The following is a 25,288-nucleotide window of genomic DNA, read 5'->3' as shown; positions in this document are numbered from 1 at the left end:
CCTGAAGGCCAAAGCCCGTCCATTCTGCATCTCCCATTTCTTTATGGGTTATAGGTTTAGTGATCATCTAAACTTTAAGTAAAATAACAATGCAAGTGTTAGAGAGGACTCCACTGCAAAGCGAACAACACTGATACCATGTTAACCGTTATTTATACAGGTTATCTACACATATAATCATGTATAAACACATCATGTTCTCCATAAATGATTGATGTATTTATATTGAATTACAATTAATGTAATGTTATATACAGTATATAGCTATCTTTAATATATATTCAACAATATACGGTATCCTTCCTGGAGCAGATATAACACACTTTATCATATCATACTGAGCAACGATCCCTTATCTGCGCACTTATATTGGAGTTATGCATAGAAACCTATCATGGCTTCCAGTTGAGAAACGTCTGCAATCTCGTGTTATCACTTTTCAAAAAAATGTCCAATTTAGCAAAAAATCACTATTTTTATGATCAAATAGTTTACACAAGAGACGAGCATGACCATAAGACTAGACAAGCTACATCAGGCCATCTACAGGCCCCTAAACCCAGGACAAATCTTCTGAAATCTTCTGTGTCTTATAGAGCTATAAAGGAATGGAACTCATTGCCAAACTACCTTACTGAAATAGAGTCCAGAGCCTCTTTCAAGAAGAGACTGAAGGGCCATCTACTAATGACCATGTACCCTTGTGAGCTGTGAACCCTAATTTAATTTAATTTGATCGCATGTTGTTGATGATATTGGTGTTGTTTTTAATGTTGTTAATGATGTCAGGACTTATGTCCTAAATGTTGCTGTATTATTGTTGTATTATTTTAAGTGTCTGACCCCAGGAAGAGTAGCTTTTGTCGAGAGCAAAAGCTAATGGGGATCCTTAATAAACATAAACATATCTCACATAAAGATATTTATATCATATGATATACTTTAGGTGTCTATACAAATAAACTGATACACATAAACTCATAAAACGACACCAGTAACCAATAGGCATCTTAACCAAATCTGTAAAGTAACTAAAGGTAAGCTATTAAACACATGTAGTGGAGTAAAAGTACACCATTTACCTCTGAATTGTAGTGGAGTAGAAGTACACAGTAGAAAAATATGGAAACACTCAAGTGAAGTACAAGTATCTCAAAATTCTACTTAAGTACAGTACTTGAGTAAATATTCTTAGTTACTTCCCACTTCTGTGTATATGCTGTATGACTAATGTACCACTGCTCACAGAAGTGTAGTTACTAATTACAACATGCCCATTCTTACAAGAGTCGTTTAACAACTTATTTAAATGACTGTTGTCAATCGGATGTGTAACACATGGCTGTTGACATTGATTAATATAATAACGTGTATTTAACCGAGACACGATACAGACTGAAGTTGCCGACTGTATACCGTAATGTAAAAGTTGACGCCAAAACGATGGTTGTAAAAATAGGTTTTATGACTGTAAACGGGAAAATAGAAACATGTAATGTTGTTACTTAGCCTACTCTGAATACCTCTGATGCGCCTCGCGACTTGTCCACTGTCAACCAAAAGCGTGAGGGGGGCGATTCGGGGAGAAGCCGTGCCGTGAGTGGCTCTGTCCATTGTGATGCCGTGATGTGATTGGCTCCGTCCATTGTGAAAATATTTCGTTACATGCCTGAAAAATAATAACGTTCCCTTTTGTCACCCAGCGGTTCTGGCATTTAACACAAATGATTTGTACATGGTTCTCTTACAGTTGTTTGTTGTTTCTTTCCAAAAAACACTCGTTTTTCTCTGTTCATTTGTTTAGTATATATTCCGGTTAGACAATAACACATGACCATAATAACGTCAGTAGGTTGGTTGAGCTGTTAATTGTTTTACTTTAACGCCATAAAGCCACCTATGATACATTAGCACAGGCTACGTAGCCAATTCGTAACTATTGCACCAGCACTTACTTACAACGGCTTTGCATATTGGATTTGAATGTCTGTACTTTTCTTCTTGTTCCGAGTTTGTTCTTTATGGTTAATTGCGCTTATAGTAAGTCCCATTGGGGTAAAAGTGTCAGGAAAATTAACTTTAATCTAAACAGTATTGGATTTAGGACATACTTTATCCTGTTCATTTTACTAGTCATACTTACCCTCTGGATGTAAATACATGTAAATATTTGTTATATTTAGTTATTTCTCAATTTTGTAAGGCTCACCATTTTTTTAAGAAACCGTATTATGGGATAATAGGCAATTAATGCAAATACAGTAAGGCTGAACTTTATCAAGATTCTGGGTTTTTCATGTTTTAAAGTGTTCTTCAGTGCATCAATCAACAACTTTGCACTAAGGTTCACAAGGAAAACTATAATTTTCTTTAAATTAATAACCCTGTAACCAACATGATAAACACAATAACCAAAAAAGACAAGTAACACAAGTAGCTTTTAATCACATTTAATCATGTATGGTCATGGAGAGAAAGAGCCAGCAATGCAGCTGTATACAGAGTTCAAATCTATTTTTTTTTCTTTAAAAAAAAGGCGATAAACTTAAAAAAAGAGAAAATTGCACTGAGCTTTACAATACCTTTTAGAAATTAAGCCATCTAAAGAAACAATAACAACAACAATAATCATAGTAGCAGTCAAAATAGTCTTACCACCTAAAGCAGAGGATGATTGTTTAGTCTGAATTATATTACACTCCTTGCTAAGGTCAGATGTGGGGCGGCCCACTAAATTCCCCTTCAGACTTCAGTTTTTTCTAGGAAAAGAACTGCTGCAAAGCAGTTATCCTTTACTTTGCCCGAGAAAAAATCACCTACATTCACCTGGTAGATGCAATTCATTTCCTAACCTAAACTCAAAACACACTTTATATAATCCTGCAAGCACGCAGATTGGACAAACAATAATGTCAACAAGATCTGATTTGAACTCACTTACTATGTCTGTCTTTCTTCCCTTAACCCCGGGGTAACTATATTTACGGCTTAGTTCTAACATTACTTTGTTATTCCTGCTCAGTTTGTAAAGCATTATCAATTACGACACTAGAAAAAAACTGGCCACGAGACCACTTCCCTCATGTCGCAAGTGAAAAGAAAAGTGGAGGCAAATACAATTCAGACTGCAGAATAATAGAGACATATATGGGTGGGAGAGGGCTATTGTATGGGTGGTGAAAGTGCATTTGACATATTTTTACTCTGGGGACTCCAAGCTGCTCGGCTGGATTTAATATTTAAATGAATGCATGGTGGAGGTCTCCGAAAGGTGGGTAGTGGTTGGGGGGGGATGGTAGTGGGATCAGATTTCCCTTTGGCTGCTCCCGTACACACTCTCATCACTGTAGGCAATGTAGAGAAAAAAGTCCTCTTCATGGTGCTCCTGAGAAATAGAAAGAAAACATAAGATCTCAATATGAGACAATACATGGATAACGACATGGTCAGTGAGGTAGAAAATGAGTCTTGCCTGGTACAACAGTCCCATGGTAGCTGAGGTGGGTGGAATGACGTTGTTTACAAAGAAGAAGAGTGCGTCCTCGGCCCGCAAGTGGATTCTTTTCCGGATGAGGAAGTAAAACTGTCCCACTGTTAAAAAAAGAAGATTTTATTTATTGTTGTACATGTGTTTTATAGAAGTTGTCCAGTATCTTTGCACTTAAAAAATATATTTACCTGTCAGATCGGAGGGGACAAGGTATTTCTTCTTGTCCAGATCTCCTATTCTGGCTTTGGGGGCTTTCTCCACAATTACCTGAAAAAATAACCATTGTACATGTCCTCAACAAATTAATCTAGTACATTTTCCACTGAAGAAACTCTACCTATGTAAATAAAAGGAGAAGTACTTCCACCTTTCAAAGAAAAGTGATCTGAAACCAACAACATTGGCTGATAAGCAAGGACGGAAATATTCTTTACCAAGATAAGGCATTTAATTGTAACAGTATCTGGAGCCCAGTAATTTGTTAGTTAATATATTTGTATGTGTACAAATCAGTCTTCTGATTTAATACTGTAGGCGCACAAAAATGAAACTACTTAAAAGGTGCCTCTGTTTAGTCTAAAAATAGGAGTACTACCTGAATGCTACCTTCCCACACACCGTCAGTGACACGCCACGATTGGTTAATGGCCAGAAAAGTAACCAGCAACCATAACTACTCATTAACTATTACATGTATTTCTTCAAGAAAATATTTTGGTCCCAGGTTGTCAAATGTGAAAATCTTCAGATTATTTTGTCCTTTATGACCAACAAAATATACATCTTTGAGTTTTGAACTATTGATCAGACAAAACAAGGCAGGCATTACTTGAGAAAATAATTGTAGTTCTACTCAATATTTAGACAGGCTACACCATTGTTGTTACTTCCATGACTGATAAGAGCTCTAAAATGAAACTGGATTGCTCTGAAAAAAACACACCAAGCTCGTCATACATTACAGAAGCACCTTAATATACTGATATTATAGTTGGTTCAGTTTGAGTGGCAAAAAGCAAATATTTTTGGTGGACTAAATCACCTATAACCAATCGCCAGGGCGACGTAAACAAGTATCCTGTGTGTTGACGCATACTATTTTAAGGTGCACTGCTGTTTCAACATACAGCCTAAAACGACACCCAGTTACGCGTTCAATCTACGATCAGTATCAACGCCTTACACTGTATTACCCATACGACCATTATAACATCTGTTGGGTAATATTACTTATGGTTTTGTAATGTTATCTTTTAAATAAATACATACACGGAAGGATTACACAAAGCTATCACTAGCTGGCCTGCTAGGTGCGGCCGCTGGTTCACCTCTATCTTTGTTAGCTGAGTGACTGTTGTTTACTAACGTGGCAGTCAACTATGGTGAAAGATAATCATATTTTAATGTGGCTACAACTTAACTTCATGACTATAGGAAGATTATATTTGTGTTCAAGAGATGTCATTAACAATTTACTAGCATTAGCATTGCAATATATATCGCGTAAGGGAGCTAACGTTAGCATACTTACAGGTACCCTGTCCGGATACTTCTTCCTTATTTTCTCGCCTTCGGACCGCCTTTTCTCAAAGGGGTGCTCTTCTTTGTACTGGAACTTCATTGTTGAAAGAGATGACAGACAACAACTCAGTCACTCCTAAATCGCGTGATAACGGTTTGCTAAAGAGACTGCTCAAATCGCTGACACTCTCGACAAAAACAAACGTTGCTAACTAGCTTAGAGCTCGTCTCAGCTGTTTTCCTAGTGCGACTGCCGCGGAGGGATACAATAACAACATGACGTTGCAGAGGGTCTACTTTGCAGGGTTTACTTCTCGCGTTCCCAGACCACGTAAACGTTAAGTTCTGAAAACGGGTATTCATTTAATTGGAATGTGTTCCCTTTAAATACATATTTTGAAAATAAATATTTTAAGGTATGGGATGAAATTCTTCTTTGGAACTATTTTATTTTTGATCAACCGCTGCGGGTAGAGACAAGAGGCAGGGCAGTGAAGAGGCAGCTGTCCTTGTCATATGACCGAGGCCCAGGAGTTAGCAGCTAGAGCAGAGAAACTGAAAAACATGCGATACATAACAGGGGTTTTGGCTGTATAGATTATTTGTGCTTTAAATCTGGGCCAAAAGACATCCAGCAAGTCCTCAAAAAATGGGAATTATTATAAACTGAAGGTATATTGACTAACTATCCGAGCTAAGTGTAGACTACATTGGATTGAAGTTTCCTCATTAGAGAAATAATAACAAGTATTCCGTAAGATTCCTAAGAATAATGGCAAGGGTGGTAACAAATCAAGGTGTCCATTTTCTAGTGGGCCACCAACTTTTTAATGGAGGTGAATACTGGTTTAAGAAAACTATTGGGAATATTCTAGAAACAGATTCCAATGTTAAAGGTGGGGTAGGTAGCGCTAGAATTAGAAAATACCACACAACCGGAAGAAATCTGCCACTTCCTTACAGAGCCCAGGTCCAGAGTCATAGAGCCCCTCCTCCAACACACACGAACGCGCACATGACCAATGAGGGCACGAGATACGTTTGTGCACAGATGGAAGGTAGGCCATCCAGTTATTTTAGCTGGGCCTGCTAAAATTATTGGTCGTGCTTTTTACATGATTGGTCGTGCTTTTTACAGTACTAAGGCTTCCACAGATGACATTTTTTTAATGGATTTTTGTCAAAGCATTTAAGATATTCATTGCTATCGGGATGTTAAGCGCATTCCATGGAATATAACAAAAAGTGTATCTCGAGCCTTTTTCTCGAAAAATTCCTACCCCACCTTTAAGTGTCTATTCAGAGTTAAGTAACATACTGCCATGTTTCCATGTCTTCAAACACTCATAGGAAAAATTGCTAACCTTTATTTAGGTTGTGCATGTGACTCAGCGCTCTGACTCACTCTTATCTACTCAAATGACATTTCCAACTCAAATCTCCTTTGTGCTTTGGCAGACATCAATCTTAAAAGCCCCTCAAGTGTCTGACTTCTCTTTACATTCAAGGCATTCTAAATGGAAACCACAATGATAACTTATGTGATCATAGTATAGTGTTCTGCTCCCACACAGGATATAAGTGGTGAGGTTTGGACTGTTTTTTTCTCGGATTAAAAGTGAGCTGTCCAGTAGATCTTGAGTCTTACTAAGTGGAGTGTTATTGTGGGAATTCAGGTATGAAAGATCTACATGGTAAATGACAACTTTACATCATCAGGGAACCATTCCATGTAAAACCTACCCATTTCACCACAAACCATGAAGTTACCTCACTAACCAACTCTCAGCAGCTACAGCTCACTCCTGCATCAGTCTGCTCAGTTCCTAAATTAAAGTATCTCCTTTCCCAGGAACTGTTGACAAATGCAACAAAGAAGGTGAAATGTAATAATGAGGCTGGCCTGCAATAGCACTGTTGCTTACCCCTGCAATAGAATGGATAACATTAAGATATGTATGTGTCATTAAATGTGTAAAATGTGTTAAGCTCTAACTGGTCAGTACATTTACAATTATTGATTAACATGTTCAGGCACCTACCTGTATGTTAGGATCAAGCTAAAGGGGTAAATCACAGTTGTGATGTACCTACAAAATAATCATTTAAAAAAGAAAACAAGTGAGCTTAAAGTCACATTAACCAACATTTAGCTAAAGCTGAAGCAGTGTTTTACAACAGTCCTGAAATAAATCCTTCATCCATGAGGGTTATAATGCGTTACTATTGCGGTAACTGGTCAATAGAAGTGTTGGTTAAACATAATGGTAATACAGGAGGCTGTAGTTTGTGGTGCAATACCTATGTGTATAAAATAACCCAATCACCAGACTTTATCCTCTAAAATGATCATACAGTTGAATAAACACCTCTCATTATAACATTGAATCTGTTGTGTTAGGCTGCATTAGTTTTAGCTAGATATATCTATACACACACGCACGCACATTACTCGCTATAAGGGGCCATATAAGGCTACACACTTACTAACGGATGCTCATGTTGCCTCCCTTTCCACGTTGCAGTGTGCCTTTCCCTGCAGTTTCCTGTCACACCACATGATGGCAGCATATGACCAGCAAACATCCCACTTATTACCTCAATCTGAAACTGTGAACCATTGGACCTCCCGCTTACCATAGCAAAGGTAATCGGGCAAAATGTTCTGCCTCAAGTATGACCATGACCTCAGAATAAAGTGCATATAAAGAAAACAAGCTGGGATAATACCGGGTCGATACTGACAAGTGTTTTATTAGTAACACAGACCTGGAGACAGAGCCAATAAGAAGCCAGTGTGAGCCTTGACAGGACTGACATTGTTCAGAAGGCATTTTAAAGACGGAGGGTCTAGTAGTTGAACCCATACAGTTAGCGGAGCGGGTAGAAACTGACAGAGGAAGGCTGTAAATCTGAATCAAATACAAAACCAACTGCAACAAAAAATAGAAAGGGAAAAAAAAAAATTAAGTGCAATTCCTATTCGGTGAAATCAGGATGGCATCAGATGGCGAAGGGGAGAGCGAAATGTCATGGTATGCAGAAGTCATATTATCACATATTATAATAGAGAAACAATCAGATATGGAAAGGCGGCACGGCAGTCCACGTATCGTTACAAGCCATTCTTTTATTCAGTCACTGAGTCCTGTGAGGAGCTTCGAGGACATGGTTATGGCTGAGAAAAACAAAAATCTCAGGGTTCGCTCGGCTATTTGTCCAGAAAAAAATGCCTGTGTGTGATGGTGTGTTGCAAGCAGAAGTCCACGAATGATACCGCCGAAGTTGATCCATTCAGGAAAATAAAACGTACCTCAGGAATCAATGAATTACCATGGATCTAAAAGAAGGGCGGTTTCTATTTCCCCTGCTCAGCTGCTCTGAGAGGTTAAGACAGTTAAACGATTAATTGTCTGCTTAAGTGCATTGTCTGATGATGAAGAAGAANTGACTCCAGGTGACTTTCTGCCGCTTTCCTCCGTGGTGCAGTGCTGATCGTTTCACCACAGAGAAAAGCACTTCACTAATTGCAGTACCCATAAGGAGCTGTATAGCTCCTTATGGGTACTGCAATTAGTGAAGTGCTTTTCTCTGTGGTGAAACGATCAGCACTGCACCACGGAGGAAAGCGGCAGAAAGTCACCTGGAGTCAAGGAGAGCGGTGCTGCGTTGCGTGCATGGCTTCCTTCTGCAGGTAACGAGGAGACGCGCTCTGGCGTCGGTCTCGTTCAGGATCCGAAAATACAATTTAAATATTTTGTACACTTATTCCACTTATTCCTAGTGTGCCACTGGTTACGGTGCCGCGTGCCAATGCTGGCACGCGTGCCAGGGGTTGCCGACCCCTGCACTAGAGCCTTTTACTTGCATATTAAAGTATAACAGTTATCATCCAGATGTAGTGAAAGCACAAGGCATATCAGTTTATGTACAGGAATTTCCATTGACCAAAAGAAAGTTCAATTAACATGATATCTTCTTCTTGTAATAGCCCTGCATCTTCGAAATGTCAGTGTGCTCCTCTAATTCCCTCTGCTAATAATAATTACACTTATAATTAGTGTCTTTATTTCTATACAGACACATTGCTACAAAGAATGGTTTGGATGAACATGGCAGTTCTTACTGCTGCTAAATGTAGAGCCATGAAAGAGGAGATGACCTATGCTCAGCGCTGTAGGCCAGTTAAATGCAAAGCTATTGTAACCTGAAATAGGCAATTCCTTTATTGCTTTAATCATGCCAAATGAAACTTCATATAGCACCCACAGCAAGTCTTCAGAGCTCAATAACAGCCCTTATTAATGACACCTTTCCTGATCAAGATGTTTTCTACTCAACAATGTCTTCCCTTCCCCCTCCTGGTCAAAAACAACACTTTTCTGATGAAGCAATTCATATTGAGGAACATTTTATTTGATGCTAACTTCATTTCAGAGGGAAATGTTGTACATTTGACTAAAGTACATTAATCGCTAGGTGCATCACGCTTCACTGAAACTAAGATTGCACATTACCAATAATATATCATGAAAGAAACTCACAAATAATCGGTGTCTAGCCTAGGGCCCCTTTTCATGTTTCAGATGTCTACAAAAGTATTAGTATAAAAATATACTTAAATTACCAAAAGTAAAAGTACGTATCAAGTGCTTATTTAAGTGTTCACATTTCACATTATCAATCCAAATCCGCAAAGGAACTATACGCTACAGAATAATTGGAGTGGAGTAGAAGTACAAAGTAGCAACACATGGAAAATAATGGAAATAATTGTACTTAAGTATAGTACTTGAGTAAATGTACTTATAGTTACTTCCTACCTCTGTAATGTTTGTATGATACATTATTATTCTAAGTGACTGGGTTCATTTAACTTTGATATATTATTATACAATGGCAATATTTCTGAGTACACTCTAAGGTGCAGGACAGGCCAGTGTGGAGCCAGAGGAAAGAAAGGGCAGAAAATAGGCTATTTGGTTTGATGTGAGCCCCTGTACTTATAGACCACATCCAGAGGGAGGCACTAATGCAACGCCAAGGAGGCCAGCTGCCGGGAAACCCCAAAGAAGAAGAAGTTGAAGGAGAGAAAAGTTTCGCGACGAGCCGGAGGGAGGGGACTGCGGAGTGATAGTAAAGTAATCCGACAGCGAGCATGATCGAACCCGAACCGCAGAGCGCTCCACTGTCTGCCCCCTTGGAGGAAGAGCCACAGCCGGAGAGAAAAGTCATAGGTGGGTGAAGAGAGTCCTTCTGATAGCCTACAGATCTGTGAGGGTCAGGTGGTTCAGCACTCTTTAATCTTGACTTTGAATCTATGTTTTATGGATATGAGTCGGATAAAAAGATTTATGTTGAGGCAGCATCATTTTTCAACTCATGTAAAATAAAACTTTTTCGTGTGTAATGCTGTTGTTGTATTTTAAAAAGTGTCAACTTTTGCAAGGTAATGGTTATTAAAAAGTGCCAACTAATGGAGAGTATGAAGGCCAATCAATCATTTGTGTTGCGTTTTTGGAGAAACACGTGTCCTGAGTTTAACACATAGGAAGCAATACCAAACAAATTCAGACTTCTACTGTGAAACAAAAAAAATCGTAGGTGCTTTTATTGGCAGACTTTTAATGTAATTTGGTTCATAGTTTACCCAAAATTAGAGCACTAGCACACCTGATTCTTCCTACTTTTTTGCGCACCTTTTTAAAGCAGCATCCTTTTTGTTTACTACACTAAGAAGGAAACAAAATAAACGCTTAATATTTATTTAAGTTTGTTTAACAGTTTGAACACATGACGTACATCTCCTTTTTTATCAGCTGTCTCGCGCTGCCACCCGGCCTGCGCACGCGCACCCTCACAGGTGCAAACGATTTAATTGATAAGCTAAGGTTCCAATTAAATGCATTGAGGTGACGTTTTTTTCAAGAGCATCTTCAATTGTCACTGTCAAAATTCATATTTTTGTGACCACCGAGGTGTAACATAGCGTTGTTGTTTAGCATTCTCCCCCCCCCTCCTTCCTCGTGACCTAGTGCAGACCAGGTTTCAAAGTCTTTCTGTTAATGATTGACACACAACTCTGCCTTTTCTTGTTGTAAGCAAGGCTGTCATTGATATAAGCAAGATAAGAACATGCCTATATTGTGTTCTTGGAATGGTTTTAAAACAATGTCTTATGTGAAATGTGACTGCAATACATATTTAATCATGTGCTACCTGTTATTTTAGCCACCTTGGTCCAAGGCACAGTGAAGTGGTTCAATGTGCGTAATGGATATGGCTTCATAAACAGGTATTGTGTTTCCTCAACATAATGTTGTCTGCATTACTTTACAATTTTAGTGCATCTTCAAGTTTTCTGTAACTGTCCTCAATAATTCCAAAGCTAATCAGGTTCTATTTCTCACAGAAATGATACCAAAGAAGATGTGTTCGTACATCAGGTAAGGTAAAGGGTCTTTTTGAATTAATGTACATGGCTTTATTTGGAACCATTATTTGATGTTAAATCTGTCTCCTCAGACCGCGATCAAGAAAAACAACCCCAGGAAGTTCCTCCGCAGTGTCGGAGACGGGGAGGTAGTAGAGTTTGATGTGATTGAAGCCGCCAAGGTGAGAATCTCGGGATCCATTTTGTAGTATGGCATTATGACAACAGTTTAAGATGTGTTGATTTCTATAAATGTTCCATTGCCTTGGTGTCCCACAGGGCTCAGAAGCAGCAAATGTAACCGGTCCGGGCGGTGTTCCTGTCAAAGGTAGCCGCTACGCACCCAACAAACGCCGCTTCCGTCGAAGGTTCTTCCCCAGGAGCCCAAGGCCTGATGACGAGAAAACAGCAGAGAGCCAGTCCTCTGCTGTTGAGGGCGAAGTATCAGGAGAAAACGATGCAGGGAAACCTCAGCAGCGCCGTCGGAGGCCCCGTAGACCACGTCCAGAGGCACAAGAGGTAAGCTGAAAGAGAAGGGTTAGCACAAGGGAAAACGACCACAACCTTTTTTGACGAAATCCCAAAGTTCAATAAGTGACAGTTTTTTTTATTAAACACAGTTTTGGCTTCTTCATCTTTCAGGGTGAGGCTGGAGAACAGAAGAACGGAGTGGCAGAGTGCGACGAGCCACCGCGACCGCAACAGCGCAGATTCTGGCGCCCGTACCGCAGGTGACATGACGTTTTCATTTTTATGTTTGTGAACTACAGAACTGAAAAGCTTGACTTCCATGTCCTCTGTCACAGACCGTTCCGTCCTCGCCCACCAGCTGAGCAGGCTACAGACGGCGAGCAGGCTACTCCAGAAAAGAGCCAGGAGCAAAAAGAAGTGAAGCAGCCGGAGGCCTCTGAGAGCCCCCAGACCAACGGAGAAGCAGCTGAGGACCAGAAGGAACAACGCCGCCCGACTAGACGCCGCAGGACGAGGAACTCCGAGTCCTCGACCTCGAAAGTGAGTGTTAAAAGTATCAAGTCAGATCTGAGCTAATTGTACATTTAGAGTTCAAAGTTCATAAATTCAACTCGACTTGCAAGTGCAGAGTAAATGCAACACATACGAATGAGCTTTAAAGTTTTTTTTTAATGTATTTTACATTATAAAGTATGTTCTCCACCTTGCCTCAAGTCAAACAAAATTGTCCTCAAACAGGAAGTGATGTCATCAGTGTAGTTGACAGCGCAGTGTTTTACAATATGGGCTGAGGCTGCACCACTAAATCAATGATCACTTTTGCTTCAATGGTGTCATGTGACCTTGTGGTCTAATTGGTATACAATCATTCAAACCTCACTGGGTCAATTGTATTTTAGATTGAAAGCCATTTTGGAAAATGTTCCGGAGGTTTAACTCATGGTTTGCTATTGCAGAATGATACAGAGAAGTCTGCATCCGAGCCTGGTACCCCTCCTCCGACGTCCAAACCAGGTGACCTTAAGTCCACGACAAAAGCACCCAAGTCGTCCCCTAAAACCTCTCCTAAACCGCCAAAATCACCCGAGGTAAGATGCTAAAACTACATTTAATTTTTTCTTCTAATCTGTATGGTTACTAGAATTTGTTGTGTTGACACTAATATCTAACCTGTGTCTTTAGCCACAGCAGGCAGCTGCTACAACAGACCCAGCACCAACAGAGTGATGCTCGTGAGAGGACAGTCCTGTAACCCTTGGTAAGAGGTGGGTGAAGCAGGGTGGGGGACATGGGGGTTTTGCAGGGTTCCTATTCAGATAAAGGTGCTGCATTGGCTCACATTTTACACAGAGTGCGAGGAGACCTACGTTAAAGTGATAGTTGGGATGTTTTGGAATTGGGTTGTATAAGGTATTTATCCATCGTCAGCGTATTGCCAAAAGTGCAGGGGGGTCGGCTCGCCCTGAGCTCGGAGAACCAGAGTCCCAGTAAGGGAGCGGAGCAATGTACTGTTCTGGATGAGAGCAGCAGCATAACATATTTAGTCCCCCAAAACCTACTTTATTTAGAATATCTTAATTTCTTTAACGTGCCCTTTCTGACTGGTAGCTGAAGCCGTTATCCGTGTCAAACTCAAAGCCACCAGAATCCATTGTGCTTGTGCTGTTCTCTCATTCCCTTTGTCTCCCATGTGTTTTTTCCCTTTTCCATAGTTCCTAGGGTTGGAGGACTGGACCTATTTCAGAACACATGCACTGCTCTCCCCTCCCTACCCTCCCTCCTCCAACAACCCACCCTGTCTCGCTGTCATACCTCCGGCCCCCACCCCTCCGGGCCCCCACCCCTCATTTTGTCTTGTCCTGTCTCGTAACTGATTTCTGGAAAGGGATGAGGTAGGGAAATGGGGGATAAAAGGTTGTTTTGTGTGCATATTGAGACATTGTAAGTGCATCTTTAAAAGAAATTATAATAGAAAATCTGCTTGGTAGCCCAGTTATTCCAACCCCCCTTTAAAAAAAGGCGTTTTCTTTAATTGGCTGGACGGGAAGCATCAAGTAGTTTATAGAGGAACCAACCTTGATTTTTATTTACCCTTTTTAAAATTTGGTTGAAGAGGGGAAAAACCAAGCAGGTGTTAGATTGGTGGTGCATTGTGGGAGTCAGTTATGTTGCCACCTCAATCCATTCTTAAAAAAACAACTACTCCCTTCATCTCCTCAGTTGAGGATAGATTGATAAAAAGAAACTTTATTTTTGTTTTACTTATTTGTGTGTGCTTTTTCTTTTGGAGGGGATTATGTGCAATGTCAGTAGTTGAAATGTTAATTAATAAATCATGTTTGCAAATGTCAAGATACAGCCCTTATTTCTTCGTGAATAGGGTGCACATATGACTACTTTTGTCCGCATTTGTGTAAAAAAATGTGGTAATACAATTTATAATTCTATATAGAAATCACTGGAGACCTTCACAGGTGTTTTCAGTAACCTTATTTACAGCATCCTATTGACAGCAGCATCACAATTCATAATACAAATAACAGGTCCTCACTGAACAACCTCAATACAAATCTTCAGAAGGTAGTGATACACACCAATAAAGAATAAACGGCACACATGACAGACAAATACAGAATAATAATCTACTCTATACAGGCAGTCCTTTGGTTGCACAACTCTCTCTAGTCTAGTGCATCAGGCTTCTGTTTACACGACCAAACAACCACTGGAGTGCATAAAGAATTGAAACATTTAGACCCTCATACCTTAATATCAACAACCAAATAAAACACTATGTACACATGAAGTACTAAAATATAATTTCTTTAACAGTAGCATTTCTGCAGGTTGTGCAATACGTTTCTCATGATCAGAAATATATGTTGTGATTGCTTTAGCTGGGTCTACACTTCATGATTTGAAATTGCAGTTTGGCAATAAAGTATTTCAGGCAGCCCACATAAGAAATGCTTGGGTTGCCTTATTTTAAGTTCTGGGACAGTAAACACACCCAAATGTCATGACGTCCCTTTCAGACAAACCCTAAATTATAACAATCTGAATGCTGTCTGTGTTTGAATCGGTAGCATTTACACAGGAGTGTTCCCAGCTTGAGTACAAAGTATGTAAGCACACTACTTTGATGATCTTATTCTTGAAGGAGGGGGGGGGGGTTACCTCCAAACTCTGATTAACTATAGATGTCTCTGTACATAAAGTGCAGGAATCCCAAGTCTCTCCACCTCCGTCTTCTGTCAATATTGCCACAGAGTGCATCACCATGGAATAACATCCCACCACATGCACAGGCTATGCCTCAACAATGGAGACACTTAGCTCTGAAGTACATCTTATTTCTTTAAACTACAGTAGTCTCCTCTTTGTCAAGGCTCAATTGGTAACCCGATATTGCAGTAGTACCAGGAAAGGACACTTATCACACACCTTTAACACTGCTTTGGCACAACAATCTATATGAATACATCAATTAACCTCAATATACATGTCAGAAAATAAAGCTTTAGAGTCAGGCCCACATACACGGTTCATCCCAAGCTAAACACAGTCTCATTTCCCTACAGAGAGACCCCTCAGTGGTTGCTTTCCTCCCCCAAATAGTCCAGCTCAGTGCTGGGCTTGTCCAGATCCAGGTCCAGATCCAGGTCCATATCCATCATTCCTGCAGAGCGCTGTTGGAAGTTTGCTGCAATCTGGTCGAATGTTTTGCCCCGTGTCTCTGGCACAAGGAAGAATGTGAAGATTAGGAAGACGATGAGGAGTGATGCGAAGATCAGGAAGACATATGGCCCAGTAGCGTCCTGGAAGAGGATGGGGGAAAAGTACAGATTACAGTTAGAGAATGAGAAGACCATACTTATTTGTTTAGAATATCTCCAACATCATCAAGGTAAGTAATACTCACAGCAACAGATTGGAAGCACATGCCAATGATAAAGTTAGCGGTCCAGTTGGAGAAGCCGGCTACAGCCATGGCAGCCGGCCTTGGACCCTGAGAGAAGAGCTCAGCTACAAAGAACCAAGGAATGGGACCCGGACCGATCTCAAAGAAGGCCACAAAACCGAAGATGGCCAGCATGCTGATGTAACTCATCCATGGAACACGCTCCTATCAGGTGGTAGGAAAAGAGGTTCAGTGGTTTGTACAGACAACATCCATAACAGTAGAGGAATAATTGCTTCTCTGCAGAGACTGACCAACAGAGCAAGAGCCAAGGTCATGATGATGGCACAGATGGCCATCCCGCCAAGTCCCAGCATGTGGAGCGTCCGCCGACCCATCCTCTCTATCAGGAAGAGCTGTAAATAACAAGAAAATGAATTATTCTCAGGAGGTGACTGGATGTAAACCTTACATATTCTACTTTGGTTGCTTAAGTTAGCTTTTCACCTAGCTTGTTCTGAAATATGATTCATTGACAAAGAAAGCTAGATTATTTATTTATGCTAGCAGCTCTATTCCCTTTAAAAGTGGTGATTTGAGCCAAATGCTACCAATGCTAACATGTTGATACTTAGCAGGTTTCATGTTGCCCATGTTTGCATGCTAACGTTTGCCATTATAAGCCCATTAGCAGCTACAGCTTAAGCTAATAATCAAAGTTTTGACAATTCACCTTGAGGAGGATATTAATTTTTACACCAAATTTCAAGCGATTAGCACACACAACCACATGATGGTGGATCACCAGCAAATAGTGGACACACCAAAGAGCGATGCTACTACTAGCTAAAAGTCCTGCTTCGTGACCAATATTGTGACATTGAAATGATCTTGACCAGCTAAACCAAACTTGACCTATTTGGACGCAGGAATGTTTGAGAGGCAGGCACAAGAAGAACCTGTAGTGTTACGTTATTTGCTCTTTGATAACATTGCTAAAGGTCCCATGTTATGCTTTTCCGGTTATTACCCGTCCCCTTGTGTATAGCTTTTTCTGCATGTACAGTAAACGGTCTGCAGAGTCACAAACCCTCAAAGTACACCCTGTAGCGAGTAAAACTCTAACACAGAAAATACCTATCTATGCTGCCTCAGAACCCCTCGTTGGAGATTTTTCTTTTTCTTCCTGGGTACAGTGACGTATTGGGTATAGTGACGTTACGTTACGTGCGCGGAGCCGTTACGTTTGGACCAATCCGCGGACTTCCTCACACACACAAAATATTTTCTCAGCTGCAGCTCCACGGATTTCTCAGCCTGAGACGTGGGGAGGGTTTGTGTGTGTGTGTGTGTGTGTGTGTGTGTGTGTGTGTGTGTGTGCGTGCGTGCGCGTGCGTGCGCGCGTGTGCTCGGGCTGGGTTTCTCAGACCCCACGCAACATTCTCATCTGTTTGTCATTGCTGGTGTCATTTTCTGGTTGCTAACAAACGCCATTGTAAAACATAAATACACATCAGAGCACAGTGGGCTCACAGGGAGGGGGGGGGCAGGAGCTCCAACAAGCCGTGTAGGACAGAGAGTGAATACACATACTATACAGAGATGCTGTATGAGAAACCAATTTGAGTTTGGAAAATTGAACAATGTAAATCTATTCTAGTAGACCTCAACAATGGAATTATGATCAGTAGAAATGGCCATGACATAAGAGACATGCTTTGGTACATAGCAGGACTGTTTTCTTCATCATTCTATATTCATTAAAGATTAAAGTTTCAAAATGAGGTAATTTAATAAGGAAGCAGTAGAGATATTAGAAATCAGAGATGTGCTACTGACCGAGACCACAGTGAAGGCACAGTTCACCACGCCTGCTCCTATGGTGGCATAGACTGGACTCTGGACTCCTGCCTTCATGAAGATACTGGTGGAGTAGTAAAAAATCTGACCAGAGGGGAAATCAGATCAGAATGACGCCATATTATACAGCACTAATTGACTTTCCTTTTTGAGACTCTATGCAAAGTGAATTGATGTCATTTGTACAACAAAAAAAATTCAAGAATAATGTGGTATTTCTTGCTGTGAAGTTGAATTTAATAACACGTACTGCATTGACCCCAGACAGCTGCTGGGAGAGCTGCAGCATGATGGAGATCATGATGGGCTGCCGGTAGATCTTAGAGCGAAAGAGCTCCAGGATGGAAACCTTCCTCTCCATGTCCATCTTCCTCTTCTCTTCTTTCATCTCCGCCAACATACTGCCCACTTCCTGTCTCCCCGTTAACCTCCTCAGGCCTGCACAAAGGAGACATGTAAAGCGTGATATCTAAGAGGTCTGTATGTTTGATTAACATATTCTATTTGAGTTTTGGGACATTTAGACACCTGTTCTAGTACATTCAGACCCAGATATATTACGTGATGTCTTCTAGTACAGCATGGTTGGAGATATTGGCTCTAGAGATGTCTGCCTTCTCTGAGATATAATAGGGCCAGGAAAATAATACCTTAAAAACTCAACAGCAGTTTCTCTTTCCTGATATAACGATCCGGTTTCTCAATATAATCAACGGACCCTTGTTGTAAGAAATTCCCGTAGTAACTATTTTTCTTTCAACTGGAGTTCGCCTTCCAAACATACCACAGCACATAAGAAAGTGTGCATCTACTAATTGACAAGTAGCTCATTCTTTCTTGTACAGTTTGGTTAAAAAAAAGGTAATAATGCCATTTTGAAACTGCTCATGTCTAGGTTTGTGGATTCTCTTAAATGGGCAGGTCATGATTTTTTAAAAGAGACATTCCCGTAGAGTTATTAAAAAAGTACTTTGTGGCACTATGAGCACCACAAACGGAGTGTTTCTGGTTCCTTTATGATCGATAGAAGACAGACATCTCTACAGCCAATATCTCTAACCTTAGCTTCTTGCTCACCTCTCTTAGCTTGGTGCTCCTGGCAGCGGACGATGTAGAGGAAGCGGGGGCTCTCGGGGCAGAAAGGCAGAAGAGCCATCTGAAAAACAGCTGGAACGATTGCTAAACCCAACAGAATTGGCCACAAATGTTCAACACCCAGTAAGGACTCCAGACCGAGGATCTGCAAAGAGAGAGGGATCAAGTGTGAGGGAATAGGAAATGAAAATATACTAATGCTATACTAATAAGTAAGGGCTATTCCAAAATATGCAGACAAAAGAAAGAAAAGTTTCATAATGTTCGCAACATTAATATCAGGGTGTGCTGTCCTACCTGTGCCATGAGAATACCAGTGACTATAGCCAGTTGATGCAGTGTCCCCAATGCCCCTCGCAGACTCGTAGGAGCTATCTCCCCCACATACATCGGAGTCAAGCCTGATGCCAACCCTGCAGAGAGAATAGGTTGGATGAGGAAAAAAAGAGTAGCCGTTACTGGAATGTACTTATAAGTATTACGTAAATTAAACAAAACGAAAAATAGAGAATAGCGGATCTCTCACCGCAGTAGAGACCGATTACAAAGCGGCCGAGGATCAACATTTCAAAGGAGCCGCAGAGCTTGGACAACCCCATCAGACTTCCACCAATGAAGGCAAACATGTTGTTTATGAGCATTCCTTTCCTCCTGGAGAAAAACACAGACAAGCATCTTTGTAGAAATTCCCCAGACATGAAATTGTACTTTGACATATTGAGTCAAAGGATCTCAGAGAGAGTCTTGCATTTGGAACAAAGATATAATGGGTCTTTAACACACGTTATAATAAATGAATTAGACAGACCTCTTTTAGCCTCCAGAGAGCAGTGTTGGTCAACAATATTGAAGGCTTTCGCTAGTAGCGTAATCCTTGTCTGATATTAATAGTAATTGTTAATTGTGACTTTAATAGGACATATTTGACTTTATTTCAATTAAATTGTTTTTGATCATCAAATCATTATATTTTAAAGATCTGACATGCCTTTTTTGCTCTGCTTTGAATACTAATTATACTGATAATAATAATAATAAATGATATTTATATAGTGCCTTTCAAGGGACCCAAGGCCGCTGTACATGGTGGACAAACAAAACAAACAGACAATCAAAGCGCAAACAAAAAATAAAGGAAGCCGGGGGACCAAGAAAGTGCTAGGGCCCGAAGGGCCAGGGTGAACAGGTGGGTTTTTAATGATGATTTGAAGATGTCCAGGGGGGCAGCATTACGGATCTCGGCAGGAAGTGCATTCCACAGGGTGGGGGCCGCAACACTGAACGCCCTGTCACCAACAGTTCGGAGGCGAGAGCGGGGGATGGAGAGCAGGCCCGTGTCTGAGGACCGCAGACTCCGAGAAGGGGTGTAGGGATGGAGGAGGTCCGATAAGTACTGGGGGGCGAGGGTATGGAGGGACAGGACTTGTACGTGAGGAGGAGTGTTTTGTACTGAATCCGGGACTTGACCGGCAGCCAGTGTAGGTGGATGAGGGTGGGGGTGATATGTTGCCATGGCTTGGTGCGGGTGAGAAGCCTGGCGGCAGAGTTCTGGACGTATTGGAGCCTGTCTAGGGTTTTGCTGGGAACCCGGACAGGACTCCATTGCAGTAGTCCAGACGGGATGTGATGAAGGCGATATGTTTATTTACCGACAACGATGATCAGTTGCCTTGTTAAACATTTGGAAAAATGACATCTAGTTTCTCTTCCTATATCCTTTAAATGTTGGGAAAATAAAATGTGTGTATAATTTTAGAAGATTATGTGAAAAATGTGAACGTTCTTCAAGTCGCCTTCTGCACATACATCATTCTGCACAGCAGTAAAACCTGTGCCCCCCATATTTCCCTCTCCACTGTGTCTCACCCACCCACTCTTCTTTGTACACTGGAGACTTAGGTTGCATCTAAATCACGTTGACCTCAGAGTTCGACGCAGTTCCCACTGTCTTCAACAGCCAAATCGATGTCCGCTGCTTTTTTAGGAAGACCTTGTCCTGAGTGCACCGAAGCTGAATGCTCCCGCCCCCACAACCCCTCCTGACCCAGTGCTGCCAGCTCTGTTTGGATCCCCTTTCAGTCAGTTCAAAATGTGGGCTGCAACCCAGCTCACATCCCAGCTCAGGTTACAGAGGGAAGCTTGGAAGACAAGGAACATCCTGGGAAGAGTTTCCCCTCAGTGACTACAGGCTGGACATTGGGATCCATTTTGGATCCATGCAGAGGTGGAAAGGAGACCCTGATGTATCATGACTCAAATATTTGGCCACTGACATATTTGTAAATGTACCTGACTGTCCAAAAATAAAGAACCAAAGAAAATAATTGAGTGGATTAACTATACAGTGTGTAAATTGTATAATATTCTGGTAATCAAGGTTTGTTTAGGTGCGATGCAGTTTAAAGGCATTTCTGTTTACATTGATATATCTCTGTTTTTGCACAAATAATAAAAATAGTAATATGCATTTAATCTAAATGGGGCCTAAGGATTGTATTGGGCAGCATATTGTTGATTGTCCTACTCACCTATCTAAAAAACCCTGAATGTACAATTTTAATGTAGTGGAGGATATAAAATATTTTTGAATTGTCCGAATAGGCTCAGGTTAATTTAAAAGAACATTGTACAAATATCTCCACAGTTGAGTAGGAAAACCTAAACCATTGTTGCATCCTGTGTGTTTCCCTACCTGCCCAGCCACTCGGAGACGAAGCCCACACAGAAGGAGGACAGCATGCCACCGATGGAGAAGATGGCCACGGACAAGGACCAGAGGGTGGTGAGGGTCCCCGCTGGGATGGGCTCTCCATACCGCTCGATCCATGTTGAATTGTACTCCTGCTCGATGATCTGTACAGAGGTGAGAGGAGACCCGGAAACATGTTACCCTGGATCTCAACTGCCTACATGGTTTGTGGCCCTGATGCCTGGGATTGAAAGTCAGCATTTGTAAATGTAATTATTTGATTGACATCAAAGGCTGATTTCCAAGCATCAATCCTTTTCGGGGTTGACAAAAATGTGTCTTTAAAGCTGTAAAGCACAAATACAAAAAGCTGGCATTGGATGTATGTCATTATTATGACCACCCATAGGGCGGTGGTGGCGAAGTCCATAGGGACTTGGCTTGGCAACTGGAAGGTCACCAGTTCAAGTCCCGGAAAGAGTGCTGCCGAGGTGCAAGCCACTGTTCCCTAAACTGCACCCCGGGCGCCGTACATAATGACAGCCCACTGCTCCTAACACTAGGATGGGTTTTGTTACATAGTACCTACCTGTACTACGTAATGACAATACGTTGAATTTTCTTATTATTATTAGAATAAGGTTCCTAAAAACATGTTTGTATTTCAGAAAAATACACGTGTATTTGAATATAGGCTCATGAGCTGGAACTGCATCGAAATAAATGCAAAGGGTTTATCAACAAAGTAAAAGTGAAAAAAATGGGAGGACAATCCATTAGTTGAGCAAAGTGCAGAAAATAAAATGTGTTATGTTTATTAAAACACATGTTTTATCTGTATTGCAACAACCAACACTTGGTAGCCTCTCTCAGCTGTATTGTTACGGGTGACAAAACCATCAGACATAGACACAGCGGCTCAGCTTCTATTCTAGGTTTATTGGCTCTGTGAAACTCCGCCAGCTGGGGGTGGGTTTGTAGTTGAGTGTAAAGATAGGCCAACACCGAGTCAGAGAAACTCAGCTGACATGGCTCGGGTTCTCTACATCCATTCACCTCTAAGACTCTATGTCACTAATGTCCTACAAATGTGTTCACTGTTTCATGTGACGTATTTATCAAGTATTTATTGACACGTACCAGTCCTTATAATAGGGCAACATGCATGTAGGGGAAGTCATAAATCACATATTTCTCACATGCAGTACCCGAGCATGCCTTCATTCTGGAACACCTCGTGTGGCTGCGACATGAGCAGCAAGAGCATGTCAGGTTTGCAAAAATCGTGTGCCTCCATCTATATATATATATATTCAGTGTTTAATGCACAGGCTCCATAGGTTTGTACAGCACTATGTTGCATCCCAGATCTGACTGTAAACTAATCCAATAACCCCCCTTTTCCTCATAAACAAAGCATAAATACCCCTCTTTGCAGTTACACAAGACAGGGTTTGGCATTGCTGTTTTTCCATAAACACAAGATTCTCCATAAACTTGCTTTGCTGTTTCATAACTCCCTTGTATTTATATCAATGCATCATGTGCACCAAGTGTATTTTCTAAACACCATTGGCACCGTTTGAAGCAGCATTATCAAATCAGGAAAATACAAGAAACAGCTGAGTTGACATCTGGTAAAATGTCACGGCCTCCCGCCTTAAACAACAGAACTCCTTTGAACACATCTTCTTTGTTGTAATGTAGTTTAGCACCAGTTTGGCAAGTTTGTATAGGATTTATTGGCTGATTCTGACCATCGTCTGAGCGATCAGTGCTTCATTTTTACCTTCTGCGGTGCATTGATGACGCCAATGTTGTATCCAAAGCCCAGAGATCCCAGGACAGCCGTGAAGACCGAGAGAACAAAGGTTCCAGTCACTGTCTGAAGTACGAAGAAACAAAATACAGAGATAAAAACACATATGTCAGACCATTAAGCGTAAAGTGTACTATGGACAACTTGGATTCATTTCTGTACTGAGCTCTACTCTCCCCAACAATTGACTACATATAATTGTGATCCTGATGAGAACAGATCTCTCTCTTTAACTTCCCTCCTGTTTCCCAGCAGGCTACAAGCAGCTGTCTCCATGGTGACAGATGAGACGACCTTCGGGACATTGGGTCTTCCCCTCAAAGGGATTTTAAGTCTTAAAGATACCTTTCATTAACCTGCATGTAAGTTACAAAACAGCTTAATGCTAACAGTTTGACAGAACAACGTGGTGATTTTAAAAGCTTTGGAAAGGCTCACAAAGTCTTTGAAGACACACCCAGCGTGGCTTACTGTAAAGTTGACATTTTGATGATGTGGGCCTCCTGACAACAACAATGTCATGTGACTCTAAACTCAAATGTGGGCCAAACCGCCTTTTCGTATTGTATGGTTTCAGTGGATTATTATTTGCATGTAATATGTGTGTAGTACACTGGCTTGACTTTGCTGTGTTGAATCCCCAGATAAGTGCTGTTTAGTGTTCATGGACCAAAACAAAAGTTTCTTGCAACAGAAAAGTTCAAACTTCAGGAGCTGTCAGTTATGCTCTACTACACGTAATGGTAACTGCTTTTCATTAAAAATGACATAGTTGAATGCTCTGTAATTCATTTACTTCTCACTTATCATGAATGCATCTGATTCCTTAGATCTCATAGAGTGTGTTTGCGTTTTGCTTTGTTTAAGTTTCCACTATTTATTTTACACTGTAGGACTGAGTTAGCAAATGTTCCCAAATCCATGGAGCATCAACCTGTTCACAGATGGTGTTCGTACATGGCATTCTAAGATAACTCTCTATTGTTTCCAGATTTGAAATTATACTGTGCAGAATCCCAGGAGGGACACCTAAGACTTATTCAGACATCCACCTGACCTATAAAGCATTTCTCAAAAACAACTTCTGGTAGCATACAACACAGGCATTGTTTATGAGGGAGGTGAAAAGGAACCAATCAAACTAGGAGGCCTTTAACAACCCACAGCACTCAGCTCTGACCTCTCAACTCGCACATTTGGTTGGCCAAGGTCACTGCTCAGGACTAAATAAGGGCTAAACTCGTTCAGATCAAGGCTGGCTTTGTGTTGTTGCTGGATGTTACAGAGGACATTGTTGTTGATATTATCATTTTTAGACTATGTCAGTGAGAAAATAGGCCATGTCTTTGCTTACTGTCAACGTTGACACTACACAACATGTTCTAGAATAAATTATATTTATACTATTTTAATTTTTCCGATTTTTTTTTGGACAACGTGTTTCATTATTTATTGGATTATGTTAGGCAAATGAAATCCGGCATATATATTAAATGATGTTCTCTAACAGTCTTTGCGTTCTACCTAACCGTGCGTACAATCTCTCCAAATACAAATGCGCACCGAACAAAATTAAGGCTTTCCTTAGCTTTTGCAAACTGAAGGCAGGTCCAGCCACATGTAACATTTGTGAAAAGCATTCTAAAAATCCTTACCTCCCCTCCAAGTTGCTGAAACCCGGCCGGCATGATTTTGGCAGCTCCAGGCACCGAGCAGCAGTCGATGACAGATGCGTCTGGTGCCAAATGGACACACGTGAAACTCCCTCAAAAGTACAACAAGCCCCGACTGAAACGTTTGTCACTTCAGCAACAAAAAGAGGTCTGAAAGGTAAAATCCAAAAGAGAATCCCAAAGCGATCAGCCTGGTCCTCCTGAGCTGCAGGGTGTCCTCTCTTCTTCTTTCAACTTTGTGTTGTGTCCGTCCAGCTTGGATAGAGTGACACCCGCACACCGATTGCACGCCTCTCTTCGTATCGAGAGGGAGGGGGAGGGGGAGCGGGGGGGGAG

General features: G+C 41.1%; 3 protein-coding genes across 3 annotated transcripts; 1 reads left to right on the top strand and 2 right to left on the bottom strand.

The window, feature by feature from the left end:
* Positions 1-2,425: 2,425 nt before the first annotated feature.
* gabarapb (GABA(A) receptor-associated protein b) lies at positions 2,426-5,269 on the bottom strand. Its single transcript, XM_010771089.1, has 4 exons — positions 5,022-5,269; positions 3,679-3,757; positions 3,473-3,591; positions 2,426-3,385 (listed from the first exon to the last, which is right to left on the bottom strand). Exons 1-4 carry the CDS (start codon positions 5,109-5,111, stop codon positions 3,305-3,307), a joined length of 369 nt encoding a protein of 122 aa, XP_010769391.1. The 5' UTR covers positions 5,112-5,269; the 3' UTR covers positions 2,426-3,304.
* A 4,792-nt stretch (positions 5,270-10,061) lies between these two features.
* LOC104945427 (Y-box-binding protein 2-A-like) lies at positions 10,062-14,267 on the top strand. The gene is made up of 10 exons (XM_010771090.1): positions 10,062-10,248; positions 11,243-11,306; positions 11,424-11,457; positions 11,537-11,626; positions 11,724-11,963; positions 12,087-12,175; positions 12,251-12,455; positions 12,872-13,003; positions 13,098-13,173; positions 13,628-14,267. The coding sequence occupies exons 1-9, from the start codon at positions 10,170-10,172 to the stop codon at positions 13,140-13,142; spliced, it is 978 nt and encodes a 325-aa protein (XP_010769392.1). The 5' UTR covers positions 10,062-10,169; the 3' UTR covers positions 13,143-13,173; positions 13,628-14,267.
* Positions 14,268-14,392: 125 nt separating this feature from the next.
* Positions 14,393-25,222, bottom strand: LOC104945429 (solute carrier family 2, facilitated glucose transporter member 4). Its single transcript, XM_010771091.1, has 11 exons — positions 24,935-25,222; positions 23,250-23,345; positions 21,464-21,624; positions 19,298-19,422; positions 19,069-19,184; positions 18,754-18,916; positions 17,927-18,114; positions 17,656-17,760; positions 16,131-16,232; positions 15,838-16,041; positions 14,393-15,733 (listed from the first exon to the last, which is right to left on the bottom strand). The coding sequence occupies exons 1-11, from the start codon at positions 24,965-24,967 to the stop codon at positions 15,506-15,508; spliced, it is 1,521 nt and encodes a 506-aa protein (XP_010769393.1). The 5' UTR covers positions 24,968-25,222; the 3' UTR covers positions 14,393-15,505.
* Positions 25,223-25,288: the final 66 nt, after the last annotated feature.

This window comes from Notothenia coriiceps, unplaced genomic scaffold (assembly GCF_000735185.1).
Source record: "Notothenia coriiceps isolate Sejong01 unplaced genomic scaffold, NC01 NC01_scaffold00009652, whole genome shotgun sequence".
Lineage (NCBI taxonomy): Eukaryota > Metazoa > Chordata > Actinopteri > Perciformes > Nototheniidae > Notothenia > Notothenia coriiceps.
Note: the sequence above shows the minus strand (reverse complement) of the source record. Positions and strands in the feature narration are given on the sequence as shown.

Bases quoted from the DNA above. Each gene is read 5' to 3' on its own strand.
- gabarapb (XM_010771089.1), bottom strand. From the start codon at position 5,111: ATGAAGTTCCAGTACAAAGAAGAGCACCCCTTTGAGAAAAGGCGGTCC. The intron at 3,592-3,678 runs GTAAATATATTT...TTTTTTTAACAG, and splicing joins TGTCCCCTCCGATCTGACAG to TGGGACAGTTTTACTTCCTC. The intron at 3,386-3,472 runs GCAAGACTCATT...TCTATTTCTCAG, and splicing joins CCATGGGACTGTTGTACCAG to GAGCACCATGAAGAGGACTT.
- LOC104945429 (XM_010771091.1), bottom strand. From the start codon at position 24,967: ATGCCGGCCGGGTTTCAGCAACTTGGAGGGGAG. The intron at 23,346-24,934 runs GTAAGGATTTTT...TTCGTACTTCAG, and splicing joins TTCAGCAACTTGGAGGGGAG to ACAGTGACTGGAACCTTTGT. The intron at 17,761-17,926 runs GTACGTGTTATT...CCCTCTGGTCAG, and splicing joins AGCTGTCTGGGGTCAATGCA to ATTTTTTACTACTCCACCAG.
- LOC104945427 (XM_010771090.1), top strand. From the start codon at position 10,170: ATGATCGAACCCGAACCGCAGAGCGCTCCACTGTCTGCCCCCTTGGAG. The intron at 12,176-12,250 runs GTGACATGACGT...CCTCTGTCACAG, and splicing joins TTCTGGCGCCCGTACCGCAG to ACCGTTCCGTCCTCGCCCAC. The intron at 12,456-12,871 runs GTGAGTGTTAAA...TTGCTATTGCAG, and splicing joins CCGAGTCCTCGACCTCGAAA to AATGATACAGAGAAGTCTGC.